The sequence below is a fragment of the Schistocerca cancellata genome, chromosome 2, assembly GCF_023864275.1.
Source record: "Schistocerca cancellata isolate TAMUIC-IGC-003103 chromosome 2, iqSchCanc2.1, whole genome shotgun sequence".
NCBI classification, from domain to species: domain Eukaryota; kingdom Metazoa; phylum Arthropoda; class Insecta; order Orthoptera; family Acrididae; genus Schistocerca; species Schistocerca cancellata.
The window spans coordinates 938,712,778-938,736,968 of NC_064627.1; the positions used below are offsets into that span (position 1 = coordinate 938,712,778).

General features: G+C 45.0%; 1 protein-coding gene across 2 annotated transcripts in view; it reads left to right on the forward strand.

Moving 5' to 3' along the window:
- The window catches only part of LOC126162911 (clavesin-1-like), a 741,639-nt gene that overhangs the window by 547,964 nt on the left and 169,484 nt on the right, over positions 1 to 24,191 (forward strand). For both annotated transcript variants that reach the window (XM_049919721.1, XM_049919722.1), the window contains exon 2: positions 22,257 to 22,407. In XM_049919721.1, the coding sequence (XP_049775678.1) occupies positions 22,257 to 22,407 (151 nt within the window). The remainder of the gene's footprint in view (positions 1 to 22,256; positions 22,408 to 24,191) is intronic.

Sequence of the window (24,191 nt, forward strand, 5' to 3'; positions counted from 1 at the left end):
CTGTATTGCGGCGCTGCTCTTGCTGCGCAGTGGTCTTAGCGTGGAAGTATGTGTTTAACTTACATCCTGAAGTCCCTTCGTATAAACTTGACATATACTTCTTTCCCCGCACTTTACTTGCAAGTGTTAGTCCTTCAGATATATTGAATAAAAGATGCCATTTTACATGTTTTCACAATAATGATTTCCTTCGACCGTGGATGTCGACAGTTACACAGCTATGAACCCTTGGCTCAAATTCAAATTCAAATAGCTCTGAGCACTATGCGACTTAACATCTGAGGTCATTAGTCCCGTAGAATTTAGAACTACTTAAACCTACCTAATCTAAGGACATCACACACATCCATGCCCGAGGCAGGATTCGAACTTGCGACCCTAGCGGTCGCGCGGTTCCAGACTGAAGCGCCTAGAACCGCTCGGCCACACCGGCCGGCGAACCCTTGGCGTTTCGTCCTCATCGTAAGTGTGCCCTGTAGACACTTCATTACTTGAGAATGACTTTAAACAGGCGGTGGCGGTGATGGTGGTGGTGGTGGTGGTGGTGGTGGTGGTGGTGGTGGTGGTGGTGGTGGTGTGCTCCGTCAACAAAGCAGAGCAATTGCGCCAAATTCAGCACTCTCCAATCCTCCAGGTTTCCCGCCATACTTTTCGTAGCTTTATTTATCTTGATGTCAATTACCTAGTATCTTCTTCTTCCTCTCGCACTCTTCTGTCACCATTCCTTCTAGTGCATCTTTCCTTACTCAGTCTCTTCTGATACTGTGCCCCAACCAATTTATTTTCGTCCGCTTCATTGTTTCCAGTATTTTTCTTTTCTCATACGCCTTCTGTAACACAATCATGTTCACTATTTTATCTGTTAATTCTACATCTTCCATTCCTTTCTAAATTCACATCTCAAAATTTCTTACACATTTCTCCTCTACGCAGCAATATCCCTGTATCGGTACCAGACTGTATTCGAAAAAATTCATTAATATTTTCCTTAATTGTTCCTTTACTGCACCACAGAAAATATTACTGCCTCTGCAAGACATTTTCAATAGTTACCCTCATTTTAATTTCATGACTGCATGACGTGTTACTGATAATTTTGCAGCCTAGGTATCTGAAACTATTTCTTCTATTAACTCATCACAAAATTTAAGTTTCTTTTCGTAACTCGGCTTGTAAAAATCGTTACCTTAGTATTCTTCGTTCATCTTCTTACATTTTGCTCACAACTGGTGTTTAGTTCTTTTCATGTATTGTTAATTTTAATCTCACAATCCTTCTTCCTATTGCCACATTATTTTATTTGAAGCAGTTTTCATCATCTAAACACATGTTGAACAGGGGAAACACGACGACCTCGCCTAAACCTTCCCCAATTTCGATTGTCATCTTCTATTCATACATATGTTTACTCTGTGTGTAACATACAGGTTGCTTATTAACTCCGCTGCAGAGTGAAAATCTCATTCTGGAAACATCCCCCAGGCTGTGGCTAAGCCATGTCTCCGCAATATCCTTTCTTCCAGGAGTGCTAGTCCTGCAAGATTCGCAGAAGAGCTTTTGTGAAGTTTGGAAGGTAGGAGACGAGATACTGACAGAACTGAAGCTGTGAGAAGGAGTTATGAGTCGTGCTTGGGTAGCTCAGCTGGTAGAGCACGTGCCCGCGAAAGGCAAAGGTCTCGAGTTCGAGTCTCGGTCCGGCACACAGTTTTAATCTGCCAGGAAGTTTTATATGAGCGCACACTCCGCTGTAGAGTGAAAATCTCATTCAGGTTGCTTATTAGTCTTCTTTTCTTTCCATTTAACTCAGATCTTCAGAACATCTAAAAGTTTAGTCCAAAGAACTCTATCAAACGCTAATTGCCCTACATGCTGCACGTTGTAGGATTTGTTTTCTTCGGTATTGGCACCAACAGTCTTTCTGTGACAACTCATCTTTCTTGTAAATGTTAATGCGCCAACGCAGTATTGACGGTGTTTAAAACACTTTTATGTATCTTGACGTGTGTCTCATCTAATTTTCTACACAAAAGTGCGAACGAACTCTACGTTGTTACGAACACATCGGTGTCTGATTATGTCGTCTCTTTCTGGGTGTTTGTGATACCCGATGGCGGAACCACTATTAAAATGATCTTAATCTTGTATTTCCGTATTTTCATATTCTATACTTCTCCATAGCGGCAATACTTCCCACACAGCTATAGATAAGACAGTTATTGGAAGGAATATTCTAAAGTGTGTTATAAGCCTTTCAACTGTTAAGTTTTGTCTGCTTCTGGTGCGAGATGTTTTTCCAGTGTGCCCATAGTAAATTATACTCTGCACTGAAAAGCAAAATTCAGTCTTTCAGCTCAAGAACCATACCTACATCCAGTTTCCTTGTCTTCAATTCTATATCGGATGTTACAAGGGATTAAAGGTGATCGTGCTTGTATTCCCATTACATAGCAGCTTGTTCGCAGCTTTATAATTACAGCAACCTGAACAGCATTTCTTGCAACAACTTTTTCAATATTATAGCTTCATTTTTTTGTGAGTGCCTTTTGAATGCAGTTTCATCTGCAGTTCACAGAGAATTGTAGAAATCGCAGGTCTGTCTTAGACGCCACTGACCTTCACTGAACGCTCTGATTGGCCGTTATATCTACTATGAGTTGCCAGTAACCAGAGATTCGTGTACTCGAATCCCAGAACGGACGTTGAAGATGTTCATAATGTTTATGTCTCTTTCATGTCTTCGTGTCTTCTTACTACGGCTATGCGCAATGCTTCAGGTACTGCAACTCCGTGCAAATCTATGCTAGCTTAATTGTCATTCCATACCTCTGTAGAATAAAGTTTACTTTACAAGTTTCAGTGATGGAGTCATGCTACAATTTTAGTATATTCTTATCACATGTAAACTAAAATCGTGGAGTATTCCTGAAATACTAATACGAGGGTTGGAACTTTAATAGTGGCAACTACACTCCTGGACCCACCATACTTGCTCCGGACACTGCGAGAGGGCTGTACAAGCAATGAACACACGCACGGCACAGCGGACACACCAGGAACCGCGGTGTTGGCCGTCGAATGGCGCTAGCTGCGCAGCATTTGTGCACCGCCGCCGTCAGTGTCAGCCAGTTTGCCGTGGCATACGGAGCTCCATCGCAGTCTTTAACACTGGTAGCATGCCGCGACAACGTGGACGTGAACCGTATGTGCAGTTGACGGACTTTGAGCGAGGGCGTATAGTGGGCATGCGGGAGGCCGGGTGGACGTACCGCCGAATTGCTCAACACGTGGGGCGTGAGGTCTCCACAGTACATCGATGTTGTCGCCAGTGGTCGGCGGAAGGTGCACGTGCCCGTCGACCTGGGACCGGACCGCAGCGACGCACGGATGCACGCCAAGACCGTAGGATCCTACGCAGTGCCGTAGGGGACCGCACCGCCACTTCCCAGCAAATTAGGGACACTGTTGCTCCTGGGGTATCGGCGAGGACCATTCGCAACCGTCTCCATGAAGCTGGGCTACGGTCCCGCACACCGTTAGGCCGTCTTCCGCTCACGCCCCAACATCGTGCAGCCCGCCTCCAGTGGTGTCGCGACAGGCGTGAATGGAGGGACGAATGGAGACGTGTCGTCTTCACCGATGAGAGTCGCTTCTGCCTTGGTGCCAATGATGGTCGTATGCGTGTTTGGCGCCGTGCAGGTGAGCGCCACAATCAGGACTGCATACGACCGAGGCACACAGGGCCAACACCCGGCATCATGGTGTGGGGAGAGATCTCCTACACTGGCCGTACACCACTGGTGATCGTCGAGGGGACACTGAATAGTGCACGGTACATCCAAACCGTCATCGAACCCATCGTTCTACCATTCCTAGACCGGCAAGGGAACTTGCTGTTCCAACAGGACAATGCACGTCCGCATGTATCCCGTGCCACCCAACGTGCTCTAGAAGGTGTAAGTCAACTACCCTGGCCAGCAAGATCTCCGGATCTGTCCCCCATTGAGCATGTTTGGGACTGGATGAAGCGTCGTCTCACGCGGTCTGCACGTCCAGCACGAACGCTGGTCCAACTGAGGCGCCAGGTGGAAATGGCATGGCAAGCCGTTCCACAGGACTACATCTAGCATCTCTACGATCGCCTCCATGGGAGAATAGCAGCCTGCATTGCTGCGAAAGGTGGATATACACTGTACTAGTGCCGACATTGTGCATGCTCTGTTGCCTGTGTCTATGTGCCTGTGGTTCTGTCAGTGTGATCATGTGATGTATCTGACCCCAGGAATGTGTCAATAAAGTTTCCCCTTCCTGGGACAATGAATTCACGGTGTTATTATTTCAATTTCCAGGAGTGTATTTATTTACAGCTCGCACAAATAGATAAATGTTCCAAAGTTTTACTGACCTTCAGAGTAGTCACCAGCATCGGGTATAACCCGTTGCCAGCGATGTGAAAGTCGTAGGATACTCTTAGCAGTGCCAATTGTGTTGACAGTTCGAGCGGCGCGGTCTATTTCCCGAAGAATTTGTAGCAGTTCTGAAGCGAATGTCGTGAAGTGTTTCCTTCAGTTTAGAAATCGAGTTGAACTCACGAGGGTTTACGTCAGGGGGTGCAGTAGGTGGTATATCACTTAGCACCCCCATCAGTGAAACAAATCAGTAACAGCTTGCACTGCACGTCCTTGAGCATTGTCCTGCAAAATGATGGACTGGTCCTGCAGAAAGTGTCATCACTTTTGTCTCTATGCCTTTCAGTTTTGGAACACAACCTACGACCAGCTTGGAGACAAAAGTGATGACACTTTCTGTAGGATCTGACCATCACTTTTCAGGACAATGCTCAAGCACTACAGTGCAAGCTGTTACTGATTTGTTTGACTGATGGGTCTACTAAGTGCTATACCATCTATTGCACTCCCCCCACTTAAGGCCTCGTAAGTTCAACTCGATTTATAAACTGAAGGAAACAATTCACGGCATTCGCTTCAGAACAGCTAAAAATTCGTCGGGCAATAGACCGCGCCGCTCGAACTGTCAACACAACTAGCACTGCGAAGAGTATCCTGCGACTTCCACATCGCTGGCAACTGGTTATACACAATGCCGGTGACTTCTTTGAAGGTCAGTAAAACTTGGAAACAAGTATCTATTCTGTACGAGCTGTAAATAAATAGTTGTCACTATTAAAGTTCCAAGCCTTGTATCAGTGAAACATTCGAGGTGGGGGCCTCTGAAATGTGCAAAGATGACAGATGAGGTAGACATGTTGCTGCACGACATTTCTTCCCTTGTGAATGTACTGATAAATTTCACAGAAAAATGTGATTATTGTACCAAACGTTAACCTCGCTCTAAGAAACGTTCACCCATGTTTGGTTTAAACAAGCGCAAATGTGAAGAAGTGTCACAAATCGTAATACAACGACCATTTTAAGAAGATGGTCTTTTAGTATCATACGAAGTAAGAGTCTTAAAAACTAAAACATCACGAGGTAGGTAGCAGTCTCGACCAGTACAAGCTCTAAGTTCAGTATCTTTCACAGCTGCACTAATGCCATAAAGAGAGGACGCATTCAGTCATTGATCGTGAAGCTCGTAAACGTAGACATTTTCTTTCTATCGTGCATCTTTTTTGTGCTATGCATCTGCGACTGTCCCACCACGCATGTGGGCCATTGTGGAAAGCCAGCGACAAACTAGATCAGCATCCTGTAAGTGCTACGTCTGACCGGCACACTGTCAGCTGCTTTATGTAAGAACTGGCTTGCCTCCGTAGCTCGACAGTGTCGACTCATTCCTGGCGGCAGCTGGTTTGTATCCCAACGGAATCTTCCGTCCCTGGCCTGCGAGAAAGAGGGAGTTGCTGGCGCACGGTCTCTGCTCACCATACTGGTACACAACTGTAGTTTCTTAAACATCTCAAAGCGTTTTATGGAGTTTTGCTCTGTGACAGTGTTGAAGGTGATCAGTTAGTTTAACGGCTACCTTGCTGCTGATGGAGAGAAGTAGGCAGTGTGCTGACAGTAAGTATTATCATCTGTCATTCAAACACGAGTGCGAAGAATGAAACGATTAGTCATCTGAGCAGTCTTCTGTTGTCTTGCAGTCAACAACGATGTCTGACAGACTTTTTCTGCGTAAGAACTGCAGGGCTCAGGAAAATTCAAAAATTCAAATTCCACGACCAAGTACCTGTGCTGATCGCCACATTCGGGATTCAGGGAGGTGCGCCGGCCCCAGATCCAAACCGTACGGCAGATTAATGACAAGGGCCGATGTACCGGCCAGTCGGGATGTGATTTTTAGGTGTTTTCCCACATCCAACTAGGTGAATAACGGCTTGTACCCACGTTATATGACCCTGGGTCAACTTGGGCTTCCTGGAAATGTATCACATCCATAAAAAAATGTTTTGGGAGAGGACAATAGCCATTAATTTTTCAATGCAGGCGAAAAATGCCCTAAAATAGTCAAACCTGGCTAATGTAGAGTTAAGTGAAGCTGTGGTTATCCATTGAAAATGACGATACTAGTAAAGAAACTTGGCCATACTTCTGGTTTAAAGAAGTCAGAAGTACGCTTTTCTGCCAATTTCCATCTGCAGATGTATTCTGCAGTATGGAAAAGGCGACAAAACTGCATGTTTACGTTACTAAGTACACAGTGTTTCAGTCAGTCCACCACTGATGTTCTTATATTGCAGTTGTCTGGTTTACAGGAAGTCTGATATTTTACTGTTTGTTCTTTCGAGGCATATGTTGTCACTGTCATGAAACTGCAGTCCCGTTTCAGGTAACTTTAGGTTGTTAAGCCCTCTTATGCCCATCAGTGAATTTTTCCCATTGTTGTGTAGCTTTGATGTCCGTCGCACTGATCTGACACTGGTTCGTCGAATTTTACGCGGATGACTTCAGGCGAATTCTGGTATAGTACGTTCAACAATTCGACGATCGGTTCTTGCCCACATCATCCTCCGTAGCCCACCTTTCTTCAGTTCTTTCGAATAGTGCATGCTGCAACAAAGCAAACTATCAAAAGCTTCTACTATCTGCTTGTCGGTACTGTTTATCGTCCACATTGGACTTCCATATAAGGCTACAGTCCAGATAAATACTGCCACCAGTCTCACTAATTCGTAAATTTATATAAGGTGTCAGCAGATTTCTCTCTTTCAGAAATGCATTTATTGCTGTCGCCAGTCTGAATTGTAGGCTATATAGATTGTACTTTTGCCATATTCAGTTATGTTGATTTCCAAATAGCAAAACTCCTCTACTTCGTAAATAGCAGGATTAGAGGGAGTGGGGGTCAATGCTACCGATAAGAACATGCACCGGATATGACGTAGGATTAGTTTGTAGGACTTAGTTAACGAAAATTATGCTAGGGAACTGCAGCGAATCAACATCGTGGCCTGCCCAGTGCCAGGGGCACGCTCTTCGGCTTTAGCTCGATGAGCAAGGCTGTCAAAAGTAGGTTTATATCTCACTGGCACACATGTGACGCTGCAGGAGATAGGAACTAGTTATAAGAAATAGATATAAGTCCTAGGTACTAGACGTTAAATGCCCATTGTATGTAATACTAACTGTAGCTCACCTGAAAATTGTAACTAGCTGCAATATAAGTACCAGTTGTATAATTATTATGACCCACTAATCAGATAAGGTTCAAATGGTTCAAATGGCTCTGAGCACTATGGGACTTAACATCTATGGTCATCAGTCCCCTAGAACTTAGAACTACTTAAACATAACTAACCTAAGGACATCACACAACACCCAGCCATCACGAGGCAGAGAAAATACCTGACCCCGCCGGGAATCGAACCCGGGAACCCGGGCGTGGGAAGCGAGAACGCTACCGCACGACCACGAGATGCGGGCAATCAGATAAGGAAGTGGGTTGATATTGTATAATTATTATGGTTTGTAATAAAGATTTTTTTAAAAAAAAGTAGCATTTATGGCGTACCACACCTCGATGAGTGGCTTATCCTATCACTCGTGGCATATGATTCCCACATTCATCCTTCCAGATGCAGATTGCTCCGTTAGCTTACTAGTTCGCCTCTGGTCAGACAAGCTACATTTTGAACGTGAGGGTATGAGGGATTTTATTGCCTCTCATTATCTCCTTTTTCATGAAAAATATTCACAGCATTTGGCATTTACACCAAACGAATTTCCCTATATGAGATGCTGAGAGGGATTCTTTCACCACCACCACCACCTCTCAGCACCCCTTTACTTCATTTCCGCTCCTCCTTAATACAACGAGAAATTCGCTGATTGCTAATGCGTCAGCGAAACGCGATCGCAATCGTTCAGACTCCTTTAGCTACACAGTGACCGTAACAGTAGTTGCGTCCTCGCTATCTCGATATTACGTCTTGCTGACGTGATTGCCATTACAGTGTATCAGCTCCCCGTTCAGACGTGCGCTAAGTTAAGTCGAAAGAAGTTGGCGGCCAGGCGCTCCGCCTTAATGAGAGGCGGGAACGGCCAGTGGACGCGGTAGCCTGCCTGCAGCTGCGGTTCGCCTTGACTCCTCCGCAGCTGCCGGAGGCAGCGCCGGTGCTGGCGAAACGTCCTGCCCCACCCGTGGAATAGCGTTTCATGCCGCACGCAACATGTACACGAACTAGTCGTACATCACTCCCAACAGAAAGTTAAAATAGAGCTTTGTGTGTCTGTAAATTGATAGTTAGTAACAATACCCTCAGCTCACTGTACATTTTACCCGTTCCTTTTAGAAACTCTTGCCTTCCCGCAATCTTTCTTTTGACTGAGCCAGTCACTGGATGATACACTACTGGCCGTTAAAATTGCTACACCAAGAAGAAATGCAGATGACAAACGGGTATTCATTGGACAAATATATTATACTAGAAATGACATGTGATTACATTTTCACGCATTTTGGGTGCATAGATCCTGAGAAATCAGTACCCAGAACAACCGCCTCTGGCCGTAATAACGTCCTTGATACGCCTCAGCATTGAGTCAAACAGAGCTTGGATGGCGTGTGCAGGTACAGCTGCCCATGCTGCTTCAACACGATACCACAGTTCATCAAGAGTAGTGACTGGCGTATTGTAACGAGTCAGTTGCTCGGCCAACATTGACCAGACGTTTTCAGTTGGTGAGAGATCTGGAGAATGTGCTGGCCAGGGCAGCAGTCGAACATTTTCTGTATCCAGAAAGGACTGTACAGGACCTGCAACATGCGGTCGTGCATTATCCTGCGGAAATGTAGGGTTTCGCAGGGATCGAATGAAGGGTAGAACCACGAGTTGTAATACATCTGAAATGTAACGTCCACTGTTCAAAGTGCCGTCAATGCGAACAAGAGGTGACCGAGACGAGTAACCAATGGCACCCCATACCATCACGCCGGGTGATACGCCAGTATGGCGATGACGAATACACGCTTCCAATGTGCGTTCACGTCGATGTCGCCAAACACGGATGCGACCATCATGATACTGTAAACAGAACCTGGATTCATCCGAAAATAATGACGTTTTGCCATTCGTGCACCCAGGTTCGTCGGTGAGTACACCATCGCATGCGCTCCTGTCTTTGATGCAGTGTCAAGGGTAACCGCGGCCATGGTCTCCGAGCTGATAGTCCATGCTGCTGCAAACGTCGTCGAACTGTTCGTGCAGATGGTTGTTGTCTTGCAAACGTCCCCATCTGTTGACTCAGGGATCGAAACGTGGCTGCACGTGCCGATAAAATGCCTGTCACCTCGACTGCTAGTGATACGAGGCCGTTGGGATCGAACACGGCGTTCCGTATTACCCTCATGAACCCACCGATTCCATATTCTGCTAGCAGTCATTGGATCTCGAACAACGCTAGCAGCAATGTCGCGATACGGTAAACCGCAATCGCGATAGGCTACAATCCGTCCTTTATCGAAGTCGGAAACGTGATGGTACGCATTTCTCCTCCTTACACGAGGCATCCCAAGAACGTTTCACCAGGCAACGACAGTCAACTGCTGATGTGTTTGAGAAATCGGTTGGAAACTTTCCTCATGTCAACACTTTGTAGGTGTCGCCACCGGTGCCAACCTTGTGTGAATGCTCTGAAAAGCTAATCATTTGCATATCGCAGCATCTTATTCCTGTAGGTTAAATTTTGCGTCTGTAGCACGTTATCTTCGTGGTGTAGCAATTCTAATGGCCAGTAGTGTACATGGTCTAACGTGGATTCCGAACCACGGGGTAACATAGCATGTTTCACATACGCAGATACTATCAGTCGTCCTCCCTTTCTTCACATCTGGCATTTCCGTGAATAATAGCAACTTGCATTATGATTCATAGTTCACATTAGGCCGTGGGTCCGCCGGTTACTTGATCGGTGAGCGAACACAGAGGTTGCTGGAACGCAAGGGTCCACCAGACGCTTACCACCTCCAGTAGGAGCATGCCTAGTAAACCGCTGACGTAATCGCAGGCGCCTTGGTGTGTGAGTTTCGTGACATGACGGCTACATATTGCTTTGTGATGTTTTTTTCCACTTTTCTGACACCGCTTCGTTCTTTTTTTTATTGAGTATACGGAGCATGTTTGCTCGGAAGCAAATATTTTCGGTTTTCCCGCTCACTAGCTGGCCAGCTCAGGAAATACTACTGCGTTCTCTCCATAGTTTTTCATATACACTCCTGGAAATGGAAAAAAGAACACATTGACACCGGCGTGTCAGACCCACCATACTTGCTCCGGACACTGCGAGAGGGCTGTACAAGCAATGATCACACGCACGGCACAGCGGACACACCAGGAACCGCGGTGTTGGCCGTCGAATGGCGCTAGCTGCGCAGCATTTGTGCACCGCCGCCGTCAGTGTCAGCCAGTTTGCCGTGGCATACGGGGCTCCATCGCAGTCTTTAACACTGGTAGCATGCCGCGACAGCGTGGACGTGAACCGTATGTGCAGTTGACGGACTTTGAGCGAGGGCGTATAGTGGGCATGCGGGAGGCCGGGTGGACGTACCGCCGAATTGCTCAACACGTGGGGCGTGAGGTCTCCACCGTACATCGATGTTGTCGCCAGTGGTCGGCGGAAGGTGCACGTGCCCGACGACCTGGGACCGGACCGCAGCGACGCACGGATGCACGCCAAGACCGTAGGATCCTACGCAGTGCCGTAGGGGACCGCACCGCCACTTCCCAGCAAATTAGGGACACTGTTGCTCCTGGGGTATCGGCGAGGACCATTCCCAACCGTCTCCATGAAGCTGGGCTACGGTCCCGCACACCGTTAGGCCGTCTTCCGCTCACGCCCCAACATCGTGCAGCCCGCCTCCAGTGATGTCGCGACAGGCGTGAATGGAGGGACGAATGGAGACGTGTCGTCTTCACCGATGAGAGTCGCTTCTGCCTTGGTGCCAATGATGGTCGTATGCGTGTTTGGCGCCGTGCAGATCAGCGCCACAATCGGGACTGCATACGACCGAGGCACACAGGGCCAACACCCGGCATCATGGTGTGGGGAGCGATCTCCTACACTGGCCGTACACCACTGGTGATCGTCGAGGGGACACTGAATAGTGCACGGTACATCCAAACCGTCATCGAACCCATCGTTCTACCATTCCTAGACCGGCAAGGGAACTTGCTGTTCCAACAGGACAATGCACGTCCGCATGTATCCCGTGCCACCCAACGTGCTCTAGAAGGTGTAAGTCAACTACCCTGGCCAGCAAGATCTCCGGATCTGTCCCCCATTGAGCATGTTTGAGACCGGATGAAGCGTCGTCTCACGCGGTCTGCACGTCCAGCACGAACGCTGGTCCATCTGAGGCGCCAGGTGGAAATGGCATGGCAAGCCGTTCCACAGGACTACATCCAGCATCTCTACGATCGTCTCCATGGGAGAATAGCAGCCTGCATTGCTGCGAAAGATGGATATACACTGTACTAGTGCCGACATTGTGCATGCTCTGTTGCCTGTGTCTATGTGCCTGTGGTTCTGTCAGTGTGATCATGTGATGTATCTGACCCCAGGAATGTGTCAATAAAGTTTCCCCTTCCTGGGACAATGAATTCACGGTGTTCTTATTTCAATTTCCAGGAGTGTAATTTGGTACTCCCTCCCACCCACACGCACACAATATATCCTATTTTGCGAAATTTTAATTGAGACCTTTGCTCTGTCAGTTTCGTTTATTTTGTGCATCATAAGGAGCAAATAAAAATCTGCTATGTACGTGTGGTGCCTCTCCTGTCGGACAGTGGAGGCTACTGGCGTGTGACCAGCTCAGAATTAGGATGAGACAGGAGGCGTGTCCGCAAGACAGAGGCGCTAAGGCAATCACTCACGCAAAGCGCGAAATGCGGTTTCGAGTCGTGGACCGGTACAAATTTTCAAATTCCACCGTTGAATTATTTCAGTGCCCAATTGCGGGCGACGTCGGTCCCCCATCTGAATAAAAAATGTTATACAGAGACTTGACTTCGATTTAAAAAATGGTTCAAATGGCTCTAAGCACTATCGGACTTAACATCTGAGGTCATCAGTCCCCTACACTTAGAACTGCTTAAGACTAACTAACCTAAGTACATCACACACATCTATGCCCGAGGCAGGATTCGAACCTGCGAACGTAGCAGCCGCGTGGTTCCGGACTGAAGCGCCTAGAACCTCTCGACCACAGCGGCCGGCTACTTCGATTTAAAGATCGCGTAATTATCCAACAACTTGTCCATGGTTAAGCGACGCACAAATAACAAAATCTGTTGTTTCTCTAAGTTGTCGCTCTCACTGTGAAGGTATTTTATTTGTGTACAGTGGCGAAACATAACCAACTGTTGTTCGAAGTTGGACCACCATAGACTCTCATATTTTAGTACGAAAAGCTCGAGAGGGATTCAAATGAAACCTTGCTCAGGACTACGAGTAATACAAAGGTGTCCACAATCGCTATTTTCAAATTTTATGTATATTTTTTGTAATGAGATGACACATGTAGAACATTAAGTACTTGCTAGCACATTTTGGTTCGCCCTATAAGTTCTGCAGCCTCTGTGGTATTAGGCAGAGTTTTCATTAAGCTGCAGTAAACATTAGTGATTAGTGCTTTTTTTTAATAAATATAACACAAAGTAGCCCACAAATAATATTCAGATCGGATAGTATCAGATTAAAAGTATAAGGATGAGAATTTGAGCATGTCAGTTAATTATGGGTAATACCAAGAACAAATGAAATGGCATACTCACTTACAATCAGTATTAGGAAAGTCCATTAGAAGACTTCGCTTTGTTGGAAGGGTTCTGCGAAGATACACTGAACATCTACATGAAATCACAAAACACGATTGCTATTGAAACACGTATGTAACATAGCAGCGATGGTGAGGCACGTTAAAATCTTTGACCAGAGAGCCTATAATCGTAGTTAGTCTGCGCTTGACCGCGCGAGTGTTGCAAGGAGTACAGTTGTAGTCGTCATGTAGAGCAGTACAGTAGTAGCCGTCGTGCAGTTCTGTAGTAGTCGTCATGCAGAGCAGTCGGTCAGTAGTAGCAGCCCAGTGCGGTTGTGTGATGTAGTCTGTCGGCAGCACTGGTCAAGATGCTGAATGAGGTATATTGTTGATTAAGGTAATCATCAGATAATGTAAAGTTTATTGATTGTAATTAATTTCCAACAAGTGCCCCAATAATAATTTTGATTTCAAAAGCAATTTTACAAAAAAATTTATTTAATTGAATTAACGATTTCGTTCCACTTCCCTTAAAGAAAAGTTTCAGTTAAATTACAAAAAAAAGGAATGTTATTATTTGCAATGCAGTTCCTCCAAGCTGTGCGCAAGAATAAGAGCAGAAATTTGACTAGCAGTTACAATGAGGTAAGAATTTAATTCTGATTTGCACAGGGCCAAAGACCGATATTTCGGTTTAATTGAATTATCATTATCACTGAGATTTCATTAGTACTGAATTGTTTTTCATTATTTTTGTGGGAGCTTACAGCAGAGTCAGATTGCGAATTTCACATTTTTGTTGCCTTTGTCAGTAAATTTCATTGCGGGAGGTTACACTTGGCTCCCATTTTTATTAAATATTGTCTTTTCTTTTAAATTTTTGTGGGGAGGTTACACTATCTATCCTCATCATGTAGGCTTGACGATAAGCACTGAGTATGTCCAGACACTGCTAGGACCTTAGTAGGCCGGTGTAAACCATGTCAAAGTGTAGCAGAAATATTCCATGGGTGAACTATGATGTTCTCGCGAAACCCACCTGGGTAAATTTAGAGAACTTTAACTCGTGAGGACTGTGCACCTTGCCACCATCGAATATCACACGTAGGTGTCACGAGATAAGAGCGATTCGAGCACGTTTAGAGACTTGTAGACACACTCTCAGAACGTGAGTGGCACAGGACAGAAAATCGCAAGCCTCTCTACAGCGCACAGTGGAAGGTTCATCGTATCAGCGTTATCGATTTTCTATGCGGTTCAATCCAGAAAGCGAGTGTCCATCTCTAGAGATTTCGTCGTCTACGGTATGTTAGTCTCTTCCTTCTTTTCTCGTACTGAATGTGACTGTCTACTTTCCTATCTAAATGCTTAAATCTCTCATCTTTTGATACGTTCGAGAGATAGATGGGTAATAGTGTAATGGTCACGCAGTCTTCTTCGAATAAAATTTGCCTATATTTACCCAACGGGATCCATGAGAACTAGATGCGGATGTAGCGTATCTCTTTCGGTGAACAGTAGCTTGAATCCATTGTGTATTGTTAGAAGAGGGTTACTATTTACCTACATAGTGATGTGCTACGATCTGCAACTGAAAAAGGTGTTTGAAAGTTCTATAACATTCCTCATTGCTAATGCGACTCCGTACCGCCAGGAATGAGCGTTTACAACCACTGGTTCACTATCACAAAATATTCCATCTAGGATCCTTTAACATCTACTTCATTTTGGCTGTAGAGGACAAACGGTCATGCTTCTTAAGGCTCATAATGTGTATGTATAACAGATAACCAGTGAAGTGACAACTAGCAGAAAGTTCATGTGCTCGAATATTGGTTTTCGGTTCTCGTTCGCCAACGGATTCTTACAGTCCTCGTTGTAGTCTATGTTATTTGTCCTTACACGCTGTAATCACGGAATTAAAGGAGCACGATGGTAAAACTGTCCTCTAGACATCACTACCTAATTTGTTAGTACATTGTCATTAATATTTAGTGTTGAAAATCATCTTTCCATTAGTTTCTGTACGTACAGGACATAAAATACGGCGTTAAAAAGAGTAATAAATTATAATAAAGAAGGGTGAAACCTGCAGTGATCAGCGTAAAGGGACGCCCCCCAGATCCAAGACTCACTCGTATGCCACTCGATTAACGCACTACGAGCTAGCTCTTGCCAGTGACTGCAGGTGAGCTGTTCACACCACACTGTTCTTTTGAATCATTCACAGAACTTCCCAGCTCCTGGGCTCTGTTAAGTCACTAATCTTCCTTCCAGAATGGGCTCTGTTAAGTCACTAATCTTCCTTCCAGAATTTCTACCCTTCCAGCTTTTGTTTTGTTGGTGTAAATGTATCCCAATACGTTTTAAACCCAAATTTTAATTCCGTTTATTTCAAGGAGAATGTGTTGGTACTGGATGTAGATTTGTATCAAGTGTGCTTAAAGTTACCAAAACATAACACTCGCTTTACCCCCCACCCACCTATCACTCCTCCTCCTGCCCCCACCCCTTTCATTTTCCCACAAGCCTTTGGCTTCATTGTAGACTGTTGCTGTTGTGGCCTTCAGTCCTGAGACATTGTAGACTAGAAATGAGAAACACTGAAAGACCGAAATGTCAAATTGTAAGATAGGTAACTGGAAAAAACATGACAGATTAATGTTAAAAATCATTTTATTTGAATGACAACAAATTGTCATAGTTTCTTATAATTTGTAACGTCTGACAGAAGAAGTAATACAAAAGTGTAATAAGTTTCGCATTTAAAAATCATAAACATGAAAATTTAGATATAGACGCTTCATTTCCAGTGATTCACTGAATGTGCTCAGCCCCACCTCACTTATTTCTGAGCAATAACAAAGAACTCGGTACTGGCAACATTGACACAGTGCCCCCCCCCCCCCCCCCCCTGTGGACTAACAACTCTTTTGACAGTACTTGCTTGGCCCTACCTTGCAGTACTCCTTCCTTTTCCGCGATGCATGTCTTTCCTCCTATTCTTTCTCCCCTCCCTAGGGTATCATGTCTTGTGAATCGAAACTTGTGAAGGTATTGGAAGACTTAGGGAGGACGAAAGACAAAAATGAAATCCACCTGTGTGTGCCTAAAGGCCGGCACATGCGTTTGAGGCATAAAGGGAGACTGGGTAAGGCGTAACTCCCAGCGCCCGGATCGAATGGTAGGACTGTGTCAGCGCGCTGATGACCTCGACGTTGGGCGCCCGTAACCCCCAACACACACACTCACACACACACACACACACACACACACACACACGACTCGCACATACCCCCTGGTAAAGGCCAGGGCCAGGGAGGGATGGTTGCCTGAGATGTTACCTTCCCAATTGCCGATTGATCCCTGTGTCTGGAGTTTGGGGCATGTGACCTCAGGTGTGGCAGGCGTGCTCCTCTGTGGGGGCCTCCGGAAGGAAGGAGCGTGTCATCGGAGGCGCTGGCAATCGTGGGGGATTCACCCACGATAAGGACATAAACTCCATCAATGCAACCTCTGTCTCACAAACGGGAATGGAATGAGGCCAAAGATTACACGAATCTTCCAGTTGCAACTCGCCATCTCGTGGAATCAGGAGGTCAGAACTTTTCCACAGTGAACCTGTTCATCATTCAGAAAGGTGAGCATACAACTGCATATCCACCAAAGTCCTGCACTCGTTTACGCAGTGAGACTTTGTTTCTGGAGATAGACAGTGCCTTTCAAGCTCAAAAACTGCTTGAAGCTACGCTCCTCCACGGATATTCTGTTCGTGTAGAGCAGGGGTGGCGAAGATCTCGAGGCTCGCGGGCCGTGCCCGAGCCCAAATGCCAAAGCACTCGGCCTCGGTTCACGTTTCCCCCACTGCCACGTTGCGCTGTCTCAGAACGAGGAGGGAGGAGAGGGGAAAACAGCGAACGCGCCGAACTTAAATGGCCATACAGTCCTATTGCATACGACATGGTTTTATATTTCACATTTCTCAGTAACACAGGTCACAAAAAAAACAGTTTTCAGTACTGATTAATTATTTTCGGGGCACTGAAGACATAATATAATTATCTAGCACAAACTATCGACATACGACAGACGAAGACAATTTCAGAGAGTTTCGCACTCAATTTGCCATGTAATCATAACTTAGTTTCATAAACGAAGGAAGGTCAGTCACACAAATATGTCGAACAAAATATTGTAGCACTTTTGCAACCTCATTATGAAGACTTGGAAAATGTGCCTCAGAAAAGCAATGTAGACGTCCTGGGCAGTTTTAGCGTAAAAAGATTTGTAATTAAAACTGGAATTACCTTGCAGGTTAGTTAGTTAAATCTGCACATGTGCAGGGGTGCTTTGAACTGAAACGACTAATGGTCTCAAAAACAGATCCAAGATTGACAGTGTGTTCAAAACCTTTATAAAACCATCACTGTCATTCTTGCAAGTACACAATGAATTCTTCAGACCTCGCGCTTTGTTTAACGCCAGTGAGCTTATGGAATTGGATTGTGTGTCACAAGGCGTCCCTTCCGCAACGCGATTTTCTTTTTGAATGCATCCCCATCAAGTCAGAAGTTAACGTGCAATGTGTTACTTTGGGCAGTGTGCAGTCAAGTCCACTTAAAATACGCAGTTTACAATCCATTCCGAATGTTCTAATTTTCGTTCCTGCACTACTTTTTCTCTCATAAATTCAACAACAGCGAGAGTTAAATGGAAAAATCGGTACAGGCATGCCCCTCGAGTTAACCAAGGTACTTCGCAGTAATATATGAATCTGTACACTCTTTGTTTCCACTGAAACATGTTGCAACTGGAACTGGAATAACGGGTCGGACTTCAAAACCTTTACAGTTCGTACCACCAATCTCTTACAAAGCTCCATGTCTGCAAATTTAGCACAAAATGCTTCATGTACAGAGCAATGAATCCCATTGCGGCGGCGCCGTTCTTTCCGTTCCTTTACGACGTACCTGCACCTACCTGTGAACATTGTCTCAGCAGATCATCAGTAGGAAAGCCGAGCGAAACCTACTGTACTTTGACGTGAACCAGGCTGCAGTCACTAATCTACGTTTCGGTAGAAAGTTTTCACATGAAATGAAAGGTTGGAAATTTTGTTCTTAATTAATATATTCTGAAACTTAGGTGAACAAGTATCACTGCCAAGCCCCTGCTAGTCTTAACACAGTCACTCACAATCCCTTTCACTCACGTTAGCAAGTTTATGGTGTTGCATTTCCCGAAAACGTATTAGCTACAAAATACGGATTGTTTTTGATTGAGAATGCTCGCCAAATATTAAGTCTGTCGGTACCTAATGCAGTCACAGTTTTTAGTCACCGACCTGCTCAATACGCCACGCAGAATTTATGTCTTTTCTCGTCACAAAATTCACTTAAAAATTTCGAAATTTCTACACACCCATCAGAATAATTAGGTCGTCACTTTACCACGCTTTTGATGTATGAAACACTGCTAGATCCGGCAACTTATCATTTCCATCGAAACTGCTACTACACACGTCCGAACTGTTTCATGGCTGGGCTCCGACTCTTCCCTAGAAAAGTCTTCTCTACCAGCAGAGAAAGGCGCGCGAAGAATATTGCTTTACCACTGGTCAGTTTACTCAACAGCCAATAGCAAAACAACATTCTCCCGCGCTTTTCATCAATAACCAATCGCAAAATAGTAAACCTAACGACTGAGCTTTTTACCGACGTAATTATCTAATATACTGAAGTTTTGTTTATGCATAAAGTTATTTACTATTGTTATTTATATCTGAATTAAGTTTCCCTTTATTGTCCTCTGTCAGCTGAAACATAAACTACGTGCGCGTCCAGTCTCGCGTCAACATCTGTCACTATCCAGCTCTGAGACACATCTCCCACTTAACCCCCTCTAAGGGAGGATCGGTATACGGCGCTACGCCTCACCATCTCTTACTCGTTTTAATTTTTTGCTGCTTCATTGTCATCTAAAAGTTAAAATTCCTTCTACTTGGTACTATAATGTCGTTTCGTAGCAAATAAGGAGTACCCATCGCTCGCGACACCCTGTATAATGTAACCCATTTGTCTTCTGTGTTAGTAAGCGCCTATCTTGGGGCACGGAACCCAAACCCAGTTGCAGGTTGCGTATCTAACGGCTTCCAGGGACATAAAAATTTTATTTTCAGTATTTCATATAAATAGTGAGCGAATTTAGACATTTAAAATTCTGACGGGATCCAGACATTATACAGTGATATTAGACTGTTTAAGGGTCCGCCGCTCGTGGTCTCGCGGTAGCGTTCTCCCTTCCCGAGCACGGGGTCCCGGGTTCGATTCCCGGCGGGGTCAGGGATTTTCACCTGCCTCGAGATGACTGGGTGTTTGTGTTGTCCTCATCATTTCATCATCATCCAGGAAAGTGGCGAAATTGGACTGAGCAAAGGTTGGGAAATTGTACGGGCGTGTTCTACTCGCCCTAGAAGTGGAGTTATTACCATTTTCCCCCACGCGTGCAGAGGAAATGGGCGGTCGCTGAATGCATCTAACACCCTCTCGCGACTTTCTGGCGAACTGCTTGGGATTTTCTCGGCCTGTTACGCATACAGCGCCCTATGTTACGCATACAGCGATGTGCAAGGTTGGCTACATTGTTTTCTGTGACAAATGAAGCGCTAAGAGCGCGGAACATCGTCTCTCTGCTGTTTACCGTTTCGAATTAGTTCAGTGTTGCGCCTGTTGTTGGTAGTATTATACTTCTTGTGTAAAGCGTTGTTCTGGTTATGATGCCACGTTTTAGTAACCGTGTATATAAGAAGAGGATGAACGTAGGGAAAAGAAAATTAACACTAATACCAAGTTGCGATACTACAATTACTGAAACAGTGCGTTCTTCTGCGAAGCAACACATGGCCGGCCATAGCCCTGTGACATCTTCTAGCAAGAAGCTCACTGGTGGAAGTGACAGATTTCGTGAATATGTTAGTGACAGTGATGATATTAACAAAGTACTGAATATTGGATTATTATCTTCTGTGCTGAAAGAAAGTGTTGTGTGCAAAATGTGTTCAAGTGTAGGAGTGGGACTAGAGATAACAAAGCACTTTGGTTTAGCTTGTGAGATGAAGATAATCTGTGCATGTTGCAAGTATCAAGTGACTTTCTACAATTCACATGCCAGTCTCTTTGGTGAAAATGGACGATCTAGAGTGTTCGATGTGAATGTTCGACTTGTGTATGGTCTTCTGTCCATTGGAAAAGGGTCTGCTGCTGGTAAACTGTTTTGTGGTATTATGAACTTGCCATCGCCTCCAAGCAAATTTGGGTACTACTGTGAACTGGTAGGATCCTCTGTTGAAGATGTGGCTTTGAAAACCATGAAGGAAGCAGTGGAGGAATCTGTAGAAATAAACGGTGGTTCTAGCGATTTGGTAGTGGCATTAGATGGTTCCTGGCAAAAGAGGGGTCATAAATCCCTGAATGGGGTTGTAACTGCTACTTGTGGTGATAGTGCAAAAGTGATAGATGTTGCAATATTATCAAAACATTGTAGGTGCAAAAATAAAATCAGAGGAGAGCACAGTGGAACCTGTGACGCAAATTTTAGTGGATCAAGTGGAGCAATGGAAGTGGATGGAGTGAAATAAATTTTTGAATGTTCAGTTCCCAGATACAACGTTAGGTACAAATACTACCTTGGGGATGGTGACTCCAAAGGTTTCAAGACTATAGAGGAACTGAAACCATATGGAAATCAATTTGTAGTTGAAAAGTTGGAATGCATTGGGCATGTGCAAAAGAGTATGGGTGCACGGCTTCGAAGGCTCAAACAAACTTTGGGTTCAAGTAAGCTCAGTGATGGAAAGACAATAGGAGGGAGAGGCAGGCTTACTGATGAGGTAATTGAACGTCTACAGAGATACTATGGGTATGCTATACGGCAAAATACTAGTAATGTTAGTGACATGCGAAAAGCAGTGTGGGCATTGTTCCTTCATGCTGCCTCTTCCAATTGAATACCCTCAACACAGCCTGTGCCCAAAAGATTCCTGGCGCAAATATAATGCAAAAAAGGACTGTGATCACAAACATAGTTTGCCAGCAGCTGTGATAAATGCAATGAAACCAATTTTTCATGACTTAGCACAGCCAGAATTGTTACACAAATGTCTACACGGAAAGACGCAGAATCCTAATGAGAGCATAAACAATTTGATTTGGAAAGTGATTCCTAAAAGGGTGTTTGTAAGCATAAAAACACTGAACTTTGGCATTTATGATGCAATAGCAACCTGCAACCAAGGGAACAGTGTGAAGTGTGAAGTTCTGAAGGCATTAGGATTTACAGCTGGGGTGAACACTGTACGAGCACTAAGAAATATTGACAGAGAAAGGATAAGAGGAGCAGAAAGAAGAGAAAGGCATATGAAGTATGATGGAACAACAGGCCAGAAAAGAAGAAAGAGGAGGAAGCTTTTGGAGGATGAAGAAGAAGACCCTGATAATCCATCCTATAGTGCAGGAATATATTGAGAAACTTTGATAGCCATTTCCCGTCAATTAGAATTTTTCGAATATAAGGAACATTTTCTCAAAATCCACTCAAGCTAGAGAGATGAAATTTTTATACAGCACTCCTAGTGGTCAAACTTACATTGTAACATAGCCATTTGGCAATATGTTCAGTAGTTTCATTTCAGTTTAATTATGAAGCAATTATTTGTAAAAAAAATTTGGGTCATTAATAAAAAAAAATAATTGGAAGGAAACTAGAAAAGATAACCCAAAATCCCTCTGTCATAACTGCAATACTAAACCACTCTATATGTAAAAAAAATTCAAATTTTTCTATTTGGTAGTTTATTCATAAATGTTCCTCAAACTTAGTGATTTTAACATGAGCAGCATAGGCACCTCCGGCTCCCCTTAAAGAATCGGGGATTTGCTGTTATTGAAGAAACAGGAAATAAAGCGTTAAGTGTGGTGAGTTTATGTAGCCTTGTGAGCGCTACGTGCTGCCCTGCAGTGAGCTCGTCTCTGTGCCCGCAGGATCGGGGCGCGATGCAGCCGGACGACGTGTCGTGCGAGCTGGACCTGGGCGAGCCGCCCGCGGAGCTCGTGGAGTACGCCAGGGAGGAGCTCGGGGAGTCCCCGGACACGAGGGCCGCCGCGCTCCAGGAGCTCAGAGACCTCATCTTTGGTGAGTTCCCGCCGGCAACGTACCTGCTGTCTCACATTCGTGCACCCCCACACCAGTGAGGCGATGCCGCTACGGACTTAAGTTGCACTTGGTTTTGAAGGTGTACCGGTATGAAATGAGCGTTAAGATACAAATGTGTCGATAGGGAACATTTGTTGTGAACGAGCTTTAATTTTTTTTTGTTTGGTTGGTATGACAAATGGTTCAAATGGCTCTGAGCACTGTGGGACTTAACTTCTGTGGTCATCAGTCCCCTAGAACTTAGAACTACTTAAACCTAACTAACCTAGGGACATCACACACATCCATGCCCGAGGCAGGATTCGAACCTGTGACAGCAGCGGTCGCACGATTCCAGACTGGAGCGGCTAGAACCGCTTGGCCATTCCTGCCGGCGGCCGAACTCAGTTTCCCTCTGAGCAGCCATAGCGTACGGATCTCCGTGCCGGCACGTTCACAGGAGCTCAGTCCGTCAGCTCACCAGATGAAACTTCCTGGCAGATTAAAACTGTGTGCCCGACCGAGACTCGAACTCGGGACCTTTGCCTTTCGCGGGCAAGTGCTCTACCAACTGAGCTACCGAAGCACGACTCACGGCCGGTACCCACAGCTTTACTTCTGCCAGTACCTCGTCTCCTACATTCCAAACTTTACAGAAGCTCTTCTGCGAACCTTGCAGAATTAGCACTCCTGAAAGAAAGGATATTGCGGAGACATGGCTTAGCCACAGCCTGGGGGAGCGGGCACTTGCCCGCGAAAGGCAAAGGTCCCGAGTTCGAGTCTCGGTCGGGCACACAGTTTTAATCTGCCAGGAAGTTTCATATCAGCGCACACTCCGCTGCAGAGTGAAAATCTCATTCTGGAAAGTTCACCAGATGATGGCGACGTGTATGATCGCCGAAATATTGTGCCCGTTGGACACTGTAGACCGGCAGTACACCCGTAGATATTTTGATTATCATCATATGTTTTCATCGTGTTAACAATGTGGAATTTTGTACCAGAAAGTGATGATTTGCGGAAAGCATTAATTTTTTTGTTTTCATTTGAAAAAAAGTGCTGCAAAGTCGCATCGAATGCTTGTCGAGGCATATGGTGATCATGCTCTATGAGAAGCAACATGCAAAAGATGGGTTCAACGGTTCAGAAACAATGATTTTGAGGTAAGAAATGAAGAACGTGGAAGACCACCAAAAAAGTTCGAAGACGTCGAATTGCAAGCAATATTGGATGAAGATGATACTTTGAGTCAGAATCAAATGGCAGCAATGCTAAATGTTGCACTACAAACAATTTCTGACCGTTTGAAAGCTATGGGAAAGATCCAAAAATGTGGAAAATGGGTGCCACGTGAATTGAATGAAAGACAGATGGAAAACCGAAAAACCATTTGTCAAATTTTGCTTCAAAGACATGAAGGAAAATAAGTTTTGCATCGAATTGTTACTGGCGATGAAAAATGGATTTATTTTAAGAATCCTAAACGGGAAAAATCATGGGTTAATCCGGGACAACCGTCAACATCGATTGCAAAACCAGATCGATTCGGCAAGAAGACAATGATCTGTGTTTGGTGGGATCAGAAAGGTGTGGTGCATCATGAGCTTCTAAAACCCAGTGAAACTGTGAATACTAAACGTTACAGACAACAAATGATCAATTTGAATTGTGCATTGATGGAAAAAAGACCATAATGGGCCAGAAGACATGGCAAAGTGATTTTTTTACACGACAATGCACCTGCACACAAAGCAAAACTGGTTCAGGATACAATCAAAACACTT